This window comes from Anastrepha ludens, chromosome 6 (assembly GCF_028408465.1).
Source record: "Anastrepha ludens isolate Willacy chromosome 6, idAnaLude1.1, whole genome shotgun sequence".
NCBI lineage: Eukaryota > Metazoa > Arthropoda > Insecta > Diptera > Tephritidae > Anastrepha > Anastrepha ludens.
Window position 1 is genome coordinate 85,459,850 of NC_071502.1, and position 13,323 is coordinate 85,473,172.

The 13,323-nt window shown below is 36.5% G+C and overlaps 1 protein-coding gene and 1 non-coding gene across 2 annotated transcripts in view; both read right to left on the minus strand.

Moving 5' to 3' along the window:
- Positions 1–422: 422 nt before the first annotated feature.
- On the minus strand, positions 423–496 carry Trnat-agu (transfer RNA threonine (anticodon AGU)). Its single transcript has one exon. It is a non-coding gene; the product is annotated as a tRNA-Thr (tRNA).
- A 4,048-nt stretch (positions 497–4,544) lies between these two features.
- The window catches only part of LOC128868266 (sodium-dependent serotonin transporter), a 51,034-nt gene continuing 42,255 nt past the window's right edge, over positions 4,545–13,323 (minus strand). Inside the window, exons 7-9 of the mRNA XM_054110144.1 lie at positions 10,222–10,516; positions 6,453–6,653; positions 4,545–6,395 (exon numbers count right to left, since the gene is read on the minus strand). Coding sequence (XP_053966119.1) covers positions 6,150–6,395; positions 6,453–6,653; positions 10,222–10,516 — 742 coding nt within the window. The 3' untranslated portion in view covers positions 4,545–6,149. The remainder of the gene's footprint in view (positions 6,396–6,452; positions 6,654–10,221; positions 10,517–13,323) is intronic.

Here is a 13,323-nt window from a genome sequence, read left to right on the forward strand (position 1 = left end):
ACAACGACCGATTGGACTAGTCTGTGAATACGTGTGAAATGAGCGGACAGAATTCTGCTGCCGAGTCCCTTATGATGTGGCAGCCGAAGTGACTCGCACCATTTTGTTTTTCACTATAGTGGATGGGCAATGGCTATCAAATCTACATATAATGTTTGTGCTTCTTTTTTAATTTATCATACAATCAAAAGAATTGCCATAGTGGGAGATTTATTAGAATTATTGTGCCAATGTATAATATAGCGCATAATTTTAATGGACATATCAGTGAAGTCGTCAGAATAGTTATTGATATGTTGAAAAACGAAAATAGTGACTCTACAGAAAGGTAAATATAAAAATATAAAAATTTTCAATTTCAAATTGCATATTAAAAAAAAAGTAAGTTTTTTTTTAACAAAATACAAATTTCACAATGGTGAAGGCCCCGGCGAGATTCGAACTCACGATCTCCTGTTTACTAGACAGGCGCTTTAACCAACTAAGCCACGGCGCCAGTTACCCCATTATCTCTCAAGGCAGTACTTTAGTGTTAACATCTGTAAGAATATTATTCACCATGAGAACAGAACACTACAGCCAACGAAATAATTCACCACATTCACAGCGTGTTATGCTTAAAATAGATTTATTACACACACACGCAACATATCAACAAATATAAAAATAATGTGACCAGATGGTGAAAAAAATGGATGGTTTGAAAAAATGTTTAGGTGTTATGTTAAAAATAAAAAGCAAACTTCACTAGAACTAAGGCAAAAAAATCGATAACCGCTTGAGAAACTGACCAGAGTTTGGAATCCACAAAGTTCTTGCAATAAGAAAGCCGAATATTATGAATAATGTTTAAGCAAGCTACCCGTAGTCACGAATAGTAGCTAAATTGTTGAGCAAAATGAGGTGTATCAGAATTTCAAGCAACTTCTCTCCGCTGTGGTGCCAATGTTAAAAACAAAAATTTCATTGCAAACCTTTGAGCAAATAAATTTGCTAGCTTCGTGCTTTAGCTCCACTCCGAAGCACTGCATATATGGTATACGCCAAAATTAATCACTCAATTTTTTGTTTGTTTTTGTTTTTTATATTCTTGTTCACTCCGCATAGGACCTCGAAATCACTCTTCCATCGTACACGGTTCTGTTGTTGTTATTAAATAAATAACAAAAAAATATTTAAAATGATGTAAATATTTTGAGCTTTACGCACTCTATTGATTCTCTGTTTGTATGCTGTTGGCTAGATCACCAGTGTCAAATACCATATGATTGACGTACGATTGCGAAAATTATGAATCTTCCGATAGGATTCTTGATTTTGCACAACCAAGTATCGGAAGTTTTTTAGGAGCTTGAAGACTTAAACACAAAACAGAAATTGTGGAATGAATTTTATTTTATTATAATCTGGTAGATAATTTTATGGCATTTATTTTTTGAAAATTATATCCAGGATATTTCCACCGCGGCTACCAGTTATATTCCATTCCATTCGATCAGTCCAATTTCTGACTACTTTTTCCAATAAATGTTGCAATAAATTTTTGAATATTGCAATACATCGATTGTTAAGCGCGTTGTACGGAAAGTTATGCCGTCTTGCTGGAAGCAAATAGAGTCGATGTTTAGAATATTAATTTAGGGAAACCAAAATTTAGTCAGCATGGCTCTATAGCTGCTGCCATTCACCGTAACGGCAGCTCCTTCCTCATTGTAAAAGAAATAAGGACTGGTGATGCCGCCAGTCCTCTATGAACTTCGCGAACAGATTTATTTTTTCAAAGTAAATTACCACAATTTACAAACGTTGTTCTGGTATTATGCGCTAAATAGAATAACAGCGGTCAGCGGGTAACGGACTGACGGGCATCCGCTGTCAAAATAAGAACACATTTAATCACATGAATCACACATTGAACAGAATTTCGGCTGGGAAGGATTTCTTGTCATCGGTTATTTTAACGGCGGGAAAATATTTAGATTCATTTCCATTTTCTCCGCCGGTTAGAAGGCTCAGGGTTGCTTCTGATCACACGATGACTGACAATTTGTTTGTTAACAAGCAACGACAGGCAAATAATATTTACTAGATTTGCAAATTATAAAATATTTATTTATTAAAAAAAAAATAAATAATTGGCGCGTACACTTCTGTTAGGTGTTTGGTCGAGCTCCTCCTCCTATTTGTGGTGTGCGTCTTGATGTTGTTCCACAAATGTTGTTATTTATTAACAATAAGAATTTACAAACATATTGAATACTTAGTAAAAGCTAGCAATCGTAGTAACCTCCAAATTGGTCCATTTGCAATAGAGTTCCCATTGGATGAAGGTGAACTTCACACTTATTTCCTCTTTGCTGTTAACTGCTCTGGTCGCTCTCACAGCAGTCGACTCACACTTGCATTGTAACTGCATGGGATGCTGCAGAGCCGTATGTGTATGACGACCAGTAGTTATTTCTGCTTAACTTGCACAAGAAAACTCGCAAAATATCAATAATTTAAAAAGAAGTAGTTTTTTTGTAATAGATGAAGTGTGAAAATGCAAGTGCATCTACGATATATATCTGAAGTAATACCGAAACGTGCAGAAGAATGACCAAGTTTGGAGGAGATCGGGAAAGTGGTAAATCCCAGATGTAAGTATTATGAAGTGCATAATGTGTTCAATGAGTAGATAATTTTGATTATTCGCAATAGCCTTCATTTTCTTATGCACTTATTTGTGAGTAGCAAACTAAAACTAAAATAAAATAAATTAAAATAATTAAATCACCTCAAAACCTTCCATTGTTTTAGCCACCCGGATTTTCAGACAGGTGTAGATCAGCTTTGCACCACACTCCCTGTCCGCTGTAATTCAGTTTAGAACAGTAAAAGATTCATGATGGCTTGTCAATTCCTATTAGGTCTGTTCACGTAAAAATAATCCAGCATTATAATTTCCGAAAATTCGCTCTCAAAGAGAAAAATATCAAAAAAAGTATATGAACGCAAAACTAGTAACAAAATTGAAAGTTTTACGAACAGCTGATTAAACTGTTGTGAAAAAAAATTAATAATTTAAATTATTAAAAATAATGGTAGCTTCTCCGTATCACACAATCAACATTCGGAATGCATCCGCGCACTTAATTTCGTTTTTCACACAAAATTTGATACAGGTTCTTCGATCCAGCTTTTGAAACTGAACATTCAAAATGGCCGAACTCGTCGGCATGAGTGAGAGACATGTTTACCAACTTATCGCCACAAAAAATCGAAAATCGAAATTCGAATATACGTAACCTGCGAAAATTCAATTACGCGACACTTTTTGAACACAGCTCGTATTTTGCGAAAATGAAAAAACAGAGTATGAAGATATTTTATTTATTTTGTCCTATTTCATTTCTCAACATGAAGTGCAAAAAAATGTCCACTCTTTTCATTGTAATGCATTATTAAAAATAATTTAAATGAATAAAAAAAAACAATGCAAAATAATGATTTTAAGCATCACAGAATTTTATTTTGTCCACAACAATTTGTTCCATTTCATCATCACTCTCAGATGAAGAACGTTCCATTAGCAACTGCAGATTCTTTATATTATCCTTACTTCTATTATCCTTACGTCTATGCATGCAGGTATAGGTATAATACATACATATATTACCAAATTAGTTGATAAGCAAGAGGTACAAGCATAAAAAACAAAGTGCAGCGACGGTGACTGGAAGCTGAGGTTCAGCAGAACATACCTCTGTATAAATGGCCGATTCCTATTTAATATATAATTCAAAAAAAATTCATCTAAAATATATTTACTTACATTCTCCATTTTAATCACCATTTATTTTAAATTTACAACTTTGATTCAAGTTGCAAATTCCTGCAAGTAAAAAATTATCCAACAAAAACTTGTAATTTCCCCTCAAAATGAAATGTCGTTTTGCTCTCTCACTTTCCCCTACTTTGCAATTTTTTTGGTACATGAACACCGAAACATGATAATTTGCAACAATTGTTACAAATTATTTGCTTCATGACCAGACCTATTGTCAAACCCTAGTTATCGATATCGATAGTTCGCTTGCTGCTAAAACAACTTCCGATACAATCAGCTCCTACTGCCGCTAGACTAAGCGCAGGCCATTAATATTTTAGGAAAACTCAATTTGTAAATTGTATGTATAAAAAATTAAATATATTTATTAAAAAATATTAAATATTTTATTTAGTATAAAGACAATATCTGCAAAATGGCTGTTTTGCAGTTATTTTCAATATTTTTGCTTTGTAACAAAATTTAATAGAAAATATGAATTGTTTTTTTTTATTTAAAATAGTGTAATAAAATAATTATTGGAACTTAAAATAAATACAATGCTTAAATAAATAAATATTATAATATATAATACTTAAAATGAATTAAATGTAACTGTAAATGGTTGTAAATTTAATAAATTCAATTAACACACAATTGGGGTAATTTAATACTACAAATTATAAAATCATTTAACTACAAAATTACAGTACTTGCAATTATTTACTTATAAAAAATATATTAATAATACTTTATTTTGTTGACTATGAGTAGGTTTGTTTTATTACAAGCTAAACTTATGGCATTTTAAGCTACTTTTGCGTTTTGCTTAGTTTAAAAAGCATTTGTTACCATTGCCGAAAGAACTTTTGTATTTGTATTTTTTATATGTATGTTGTGTGTAGTTGTCAATTAAGTTATTATGTATGTTATGACATGCATATTTATACCTACACAATTATAAAACTGCAATATGTTTACTTGCTACAATAAACGTTTGCAATCTATCAATATTTTGTAAATTTCTGTATTTTATAATATGTATTATGTATGTATATGGTAGTAGCACTGAAGTAGTCATTTAAATGCTGCAGTACAACAATTTGAAAATTTTATAAAAATTAATTTTGTTACACAATATTTTCTTACAATTACAATTTTAATTAAAAAAATATCCAATGCTATATGCATATATATGTATGCATGTATATGTATCTACATGTTTCCTGCTTTTCTATCTGATTTTCTTATGGAAAACTTAGCAAATGGCTGTTTTGCTAAATTTTCCTTACTCTCAACTTGGCACTTTCTTAAATTTTACATGAACTCCTTCCTAATAACTACAGCAACAAATGGCGTCACACTCAATTTCACTTCGCTCGCATTCTGCTGTTGCCTGCTACTTATGTTATATTCTGCTATTTGTATTAATTTGTAATTTGTTGAACATAGAGACACATACATAAATGTTTGGTTTTTTGTTTTTCTTTCTTTTTAATATTCAAACCAGCCATTCGCTGGCAAATGAGAATTTAAGCGGTTTACAACTGCTGAGTATCATTTCGTAATTATTGTCCTCAGCAATTTCGTGAGTCGCATTTAATTTACAAATGTTTTCCGCTCCTTGTGAACTACTAAGTTTGCTACATTTAACATTAACATTAGCATTAGCATTAACATTGGCATTAACATTAACATTAGCACTACAATTAACATTATTACTACTACAACTACTACTAACAGTGGCTCTAACACATCCGCTGCAATTCGCCCCTTCAACATTGCTAACATATTTATAGTCTAATCTATTAATATCAGCATTTTGGTTTGGGTTATTATGTTCAGTATACTCGTTTAAACCCGAATTATTTACTTCCTCATATATGACGCTGTTACCATCTTCACTTGTTGTTTCGTTATTGCCAGCTCCATCTAACCGTTTTGGCCGAAACGTCCATTCCAAGTGAGGCAAATTGCGCTGAAGGTTTTCACTCTCCAATACCTGATCGCTGTTCGTTTCATCGTTATTCTTCGGTGAAACTTCGTATAAGTAACCATAATTAAGATTATTTGTGTAATATGCATAATAACTGTTTAAATCTACAATATTATTTGTCGTTTGATAAGTTGTGTTTTCCGTTGGTTTTGCTAATTTGGTTGTTGTTGTTGGCGAATAACTCCATCCCACACATGCTAAACGTTCCAAGCTACAATTATTGGTATTAGTTGTTTCTATAAAAGTTTTGTTAAGTTTGCTCTCCGCCTCCGTCTTCGTATCCATCTGCTGCTTCCAAGTTCCACCAAGTATCGGTGTTGGTTGCATTGTTTTTTCTGAATCATGTCACACTGTGGTGCCCTGCTGTCCCGGCACCACTGACCCGCACTGCGTGGGCACTTTGAAGGCATTGCGATAACGCGCGCGACAATCACCTTTGGACGCAAATACGAACTTGTAGATGATGTACATTGGTATGCAAAGTACCGAGGAGCATGTGACAGCCCAACCGACTTTAATGCTCCATTCGGGATACTGATATTCCTCCCCCAACATTTCCTCATAGCCGAGTATGGAGAAGATAAAAATGCCCTGAAAATAAATGCGAAAGTTTATTTCATTCTTGTAATTTGTGAGCCATTTACTAACCAATAAAAATACAGGACTTATGTAAGTCCAACAGATGCGCCAAAAAATGCCCGGTTTTATGCCCAACATTTGTTCCACATCCTCTGAAAAGCGGTCGACGCCATAGAACCAAAAAACGCCAGCCGCCTCCACAAATACCACAAACAATATTGCAAGGCCGGGACCATAAACGTTCAAAAAGTTAACCAAGAAAACGCCACCCTGAAAAAGATGAATTGCATTACTAGATGGCAATAAAAGCTTATACATAGTAAGTAAAAGATGAAGCAAAAATGGCAGTTTAGAGTTCAAACGAAGAATAACTCGAGTGAACAAATGCTTTTTGAAGGCGCCCGTTGTTTTTGTAGCAGCTTACGAAAACCTGTCAGTGCAATGTAGTTACCGGTCGCCTTCATCTAGCTTACACCGTAGGCCCAGGAAACTTACTGTCTCGACAGGTTGGGTCCATAGGGAAAGGGATGTTAGGTGAGTAGGTTTGATGGGGCATGTGAAGAGGTGGTTAGTACCGTGCGAAGTGCCTTCACATGCAGGTCATATGTTGGGTATGTCGTGGTCAATTCAAGGTAGTTAAAAGTTTAGTCTGCTAGAGTATCCAGAACGTAATTGTAATACCGCCTGGTCTCCTGATATAAGTGATTCACAGTGGACAAAACTCCAGACCTTTAAAATTACTGCTATCAGGGCAGTCCCGGGATGCCTGCTGACTTTTCCCCTGCAACACCTTCACAACGTGGCTTCCATGCTCCCGGTCATGGAGCACAGTAAAATGCTTAGCAAGCAATTTCTGCTTGGGTGTTACCGTAGGAATCATCCGTGAAGACATTTTCTGGAAACTGAGTCACCCTCAGGCGGGTCTGGAGACATCTCTTCGACTACAATGACGAGTACCAGGACCAAACACAATGGCCACTACTGGACTGGGCAGTATATAGACAGATATTAAACGACATTTGTTGGGAGACTCTCACAACTTTCCTAAACTTCCGACCCCCGAATGCCGTTATCGGATTTCAACCACCACCTATTTCAGATAGAACTTCAGTTTCGTGAGATCCGCTTATCTTTGGCCCAATTATAATCTGGATATTAATGTAGGTTAAACTCCTACTTATTCAGGAGGACCCCGATAATACTCAACAAATGTCCACCATGTGAAGGTACACCGCACGATATTAACCACCTTTCAACATGTCCAATCAAACCCACTCATCTAACACCCTTCTCCCTCTGGACCCAACCTGTCAAAAGAGCAAGTTTCCTGGGCCTCCGTTAGAAAAGCTAGACGGCGACGAAGGGGTCTAGTTAACTGCGAGAACAACAACAGCAACAATTGAAATCAGAGCCTTCCCCTTAAGAACACAAAACACATGCATAAGTCTTTCATCGAGCCAGTTCTTATAAAAGGGGTTTTTTTAAGAGGTGTAGAGGCGTAGATCTTCTCTTTCACGTGGCCCTAAAGAAAAAACTCACAAGGTATTAAATCAGAAGATCTCGGTGGCCAATTGTGATCACCTCTTCGGTCCGGAAATTTTTCCCGTAAAAGATCAATGGTTTCGTTGCTTGTGTGGCACGTAGCGCCGTCTTGTTGAAAATAAACGTTGTCCAGATCAATACCATCCAATTCCGGCCATAAAAAATCGTTCATCATCTCTAATCTAATCTAAATAACACCTGTTATTGGAAACCCCTATATATGATGAATGATTGCAGAAGTGTCTGACGGGCAAATGATTATAGTATCATATAAGAAGGACCTCTGACCAGAATAATTTTGAATAGAGTTGCAATCTAAGAATGTAAAATATTCAAGTAGGTAGTATTATGGAGCAAAAGAAGCAAATCATATCCGCGACGCCGCTACTGGGTTTTCAATGAGCTGTTGAACCCTTTGAATACAGCACCTTTTTTAGAACGGTTGGAAAAAAGTTAGCTGTGAACATTGAGGCTTGGTGACGGAGAATAAATGGAACGCGCAGAATTTACAAATTGTGAAAATCTGTTTTCTTCTTGATTGGCGCGATAAGCGATTTGGGTCAAGTTTAACGAAATGTGCTGGTCGTTTCTTTCTCGTGCTAAACGCTGCCAGTTGGACACACCAAGTGAAGCCATATCCTTCTCCATCTGAACTTTCCCACGCAGAAGATGCCTTCGCCTTCTTTTGCTACCACGGGCCGGTCCCACTTCGAATATTTTCAGAGCCGGAGCGTTTAGCATCCATTCGGACGGCAGGATTTAACCAGCGGAGCCGATGGATCTTTATTCGCTGCACTACGTCTATGACGTTGTACAGCTCATACAACTCGTTGTTCCATCACATGCGATACTCGCCGTCACTAATGTGCAAAAGTCCAAACAACTTCCGCAGAATCTTTCTCTCAAACACTCCAAGGAACGCCTCATCGGATATTGTCATCGTCCAAGATAATAAGACAGAAGAAGACAGAATTTTTGAATTGAAAGAAGGTACTTGATGGACTTTTGAACACATAATTGTTGAAAATGAGCCGCTGCTATTTCAAAATGTCATAAAAAATTTCATGAAAGTGACGTTTATTTTCTAGGCGTTCATTTGTTGCATATTGCGCTCTATACGTAATATCTATGCCTAAACTCTTTACTAGAATGCAAAATATCAGACACGCTGCATGAGAATACATAAATAATTTGAATTGAAAACGTTTTCACAAATTTGTTCCTGTGCCCGTACTTATATTTTTATGTTTGTTTTGCTTCTTGTGCTTACAATAAAGGTCTATGCCTAGTTTGACTCAAAAAACCGCAATCGGTAAAATAGAAGAATAGGGAGTTGGAGCTGATTATGCTCACATTGATTGAAACGCGACTAAATACATGAAATTATAATTTCTAATGCAATCAAAGAGAGTGATAACGTCCATTATCCCTTCACTGCTGTTAAGCGAATGTTAAGGTTAACACAGCGCCAAACTGGGTAACATACATGAGTGGGTAGGAAATAAAGATTGTGTGAGAAAGATTGTGGAGAAAAGTACAACAATAAATAAAATCAACAACCGCTGATGTTTAGCAACGCTGACAGGTGTTAAAAATGGCGCTAAGCATTGAAAGGTTAGAAGTATAGGAAGAAGGTACAAAACGAAGTAAACAAAGGTGTCCGATGCTGATAGACACACACACACACAGAAACACACGAATAGGAATAACACAATTGGCAGTACAATGGAAGTCACTTAAGTTGACCGGTACGTTAGTTTGAGATATTAGCCGAATAATGGAATCAGCAAGGAATAATCAGCAAACAGGACCCAGGTGAAATGTAGACTAGAAAATTATTGGCTTCAGGTACTTCAAAAGGTGGATGGAAGGAAGGAGAGAAGTGCTAGAAAAAGTGCAAAATTTATTTATGCAGGTCAAGATAGAGTTAATGGACTGCGAATAAGCATAAAGCGTTATCTTATGCGTGGCACAAAAACAAAAAAAAAAAAAAGAAATACATTTTTTATTTGATGAACGCCACATACATATAAAACTGCTGCTTGAGGGATCCGTTTGTTTAGTGGTGAGCAGAGCTACACTTTTCTCTGATTGACTTGCAGAATAAATGTAGTAGGTAAATAGGTTAACGATTGAATGGTGTTTGTTAAATTTGCGCCAAATTAATTAAGGCAATCAATTAAATTACTTGTACTCGTATACTCTCACATAAGGGTATGTGTATGTATTTTTTTGTATATATTTCTGTATTTGTGTACTGTATATATATATATATCACGCATGTTTCTGTACTTACATAAGTCATAGTCGGCAGTGCGCACAGGTAAATGCAAGCCAAGAGCCCCAACACGAAAATTTCCCTTCGTCGTCCAATGGCGCGCGGATATTCATCACAGAGAGCGGTTATTATCGCCTCCAATCCACCAAATGTACTATCCAAGCCTAGTGTGATGAGCATGAGAAAGAAAATGATGGACCAAAATACTGAGCCGCTCATTGTGGCAATCGCCTCCGGATAGACTATGAACACAAGACCGGGTCCTTCAAGACCGACTTTATCGATGGAAGTTTTTTGCACATGCGCCATGTAGCTGGAGGTGAAGAAAAGATTGATTATCAAATATTGTGGAAATTAAAGTGCACCAATTTTAATTTAAATCTACTAATTCTACTACTAAGACTAATGGCGCCAGCCGTAGGTGAATGGTTTGGTGAGTGACTACCATTCGGAAGACTTTATATTACTTTAGCAACAGAAAAATATTTTTTCGCTATCAATAACAATGTGTGACAAAGGCAAGAATGCGAAAGACATCCGAAAGACAGGAATGCGGTATAGCAAATATGAAAGAGAAAGGGCCTGCCTGAATTTTTTCTGCATGCAATTATCCGTGCTGAACGATTCTTTGCTGCCAGTAATGAGAGAACATCCTTCCTTCAGTACACAGCAAGATGGTTTTCAGCGAGATAGCGCCACGCCCCACACGGCGAAATCTAAAAAACAAATTAATGGTGTCCTTTTTGTTTGACTATCGCATATGTTTGAGAAGACCCCTATTGACATTTACCGGGGTATAAATAGGGATACTATTTTAGAGCTCCATCAACTAAATATTATGCAGGCTTTCAAAACTAAGGGCCCAAATGACCCAACCGGTTAAGAAATGTTGGGGTAAAATGCTTCAAAAATATGTATTAAATAATTTGAATCAACTTGAGTTCAGATTAGAAAAACTTCAATAATATTTGACAGCTCTTTCTCTTTCATATTTGCTATGCCCCATTCTTTTCTTTTCTTTCGGCTGCTGCACGGTGAAATTTTTGGAGTAGAAAAAAAAGGAAACGCTCTTAAAAAATAAGAAGTAGTTTTTCGAATCCAAATTTTGGGAGGTTTTTTGCTATATACGGAGTGGAAAAATTAAGTTTTAAATTTAAAGTTTGTCCCTAAACCCTGAGCGTGTGAGCGCGGAGGGAAGCGCGATAGCTTCGCTATTCGTGCGGGCTATTCAATCACGATGTTACAATGTACGACGTGAACAACGAGCGCCGATTGCGAACACTTTTTTCAATGTCAATGATTCGTTTGCCACTGCTTGTCATAGATTTTGTTCACGTTACAACATTCGATGCTTATGTGAAGGCAGCCCACGGCCGGCCGGTACTCAGACGGATAACGAGAATAAATGAAAATACTGAACTCGTCGCTAAAAGTTTTCACGATAATCCGCGTGAGCGGCTGTCCTGGGTCTTCTAAAAACTATTGTGCAGGAAATATTGAGGAAGGATCTTACATAGACTACATCTCTTCAAAATTCAAATTAAGCAAGCGCTTAAACTAACGGCGGCCGCCGTAGCCGTAGCAGCAAAATGATAGAAAAAGTGTTTTCTAATAGCGGTCGCCTGAAGATGGCAAACCTCCGAGTGTATTTCTGTCATGTACTATAAAATAGATTTGGGAATTCGGAACTATGAAGTAAAAGCTCAAGATCGACTGCTTCGGAGGAGCATTGTGGAGGAAGCTTTAACGTACCTCGCGTTATAACGCAAAGAGTGATGATGGTTTTCGGTTAAATTGAAGTGTAAATAAACAAAATTACCGATATTGGTCACCTTAAGGACAGATACCACTATTAAAACCCCAACAGTCACTTTTGAGTCCCAAAGTGATGGTTTGGAGTGCGTTGTCAAGCAGTGGAATAATTGGATCACATTTTTTGAAAAACGTCGAAAGCAAGCAATTTCTGTGGGCGGTGTCGGTGAGAGAATATCTTCAGTAAAAAGTAAGATGGGTCTCAAAAGTTGGCGCCACTTCACACGGCGAGATAGACCATGGCGGTGCTGCGAGATTGGCGTTTCGGTGACATACCCCGACCTCCCAGGTCAACTGATCTTACCCCTATGGACTTTCTTCTGTAGGGGTACCTCCTCCAAAGTAAAGTCAACGAAACAAGCTCAGCGACCAAGTTCCCATGACAATCGGTTTTACGTAACCGGAACAGCAGCATTCCCCGTAATTGTATGATTGGGAATGGGAATGCTTTAATGCTACAACATCAACAACCATCTCAGCGCTAAAATAAAATATCGTTCGCGAGATTAAAGCATCTCGACATCACTTCTCCAGCTACTGCCTCAGTGTATGAAAGCCAGATTCAAAGAGTGTATCCGAGGAAATAATTAGAAACAAAAAAACAATCCGCACTTGTCTTCTTTGTAATAGTTATTGGAAAGAAAGTACTTTCTTTTTATCTTTATCATTAGGAATTATTGTGAACTTATTCTTTTTTCTGCCACCGAATACCCTGTATTTTTCAGACTGCTTTAATATTTTCGATACAATTTTTTAAAGATTTAATTATAGAATATTTTAATTAAAAGTCGTGACTAATAAAGTATGTAAATATTGCGAGTAACTACATACATATAAAGAAATACAAAGACCTGGGCGGTTCACAGCATCGCACCTGATACTGGAACTCAGTGGAAACAAGTCTGCATTCTTAATTTCTCCCAGCACTTGAGTATGTCTGTTAAAATGACCTCAAAGTTGCAATTGGGGCCCTGGACTCGAAAAAATACTATAAATTAATAGAAGTATTTGGTAAGAAAATATGGATCTCAAATGAAAGAAGAATATAAGGAAGTTTTGAAATTATTTTTTATTTACAATATCCTCGTTTTAAACTTTTGAGAAATGCTCTTTGAAATGTTTTGATTATTAGGGAATCTGATTGTGCAACTATCATACATACTTTTTTGAAGGTAAAAATAGAACAGATTTTGGTGCTGTCCTATGAAGTGCTGTGTAAGGCAAATGTAGGGTTGTGGAAGATTTATTAGTTTGGGGAAAAAGAAATCTATTATTTTTTTCGGTAGATAGCTGTAGTGATCCATATCT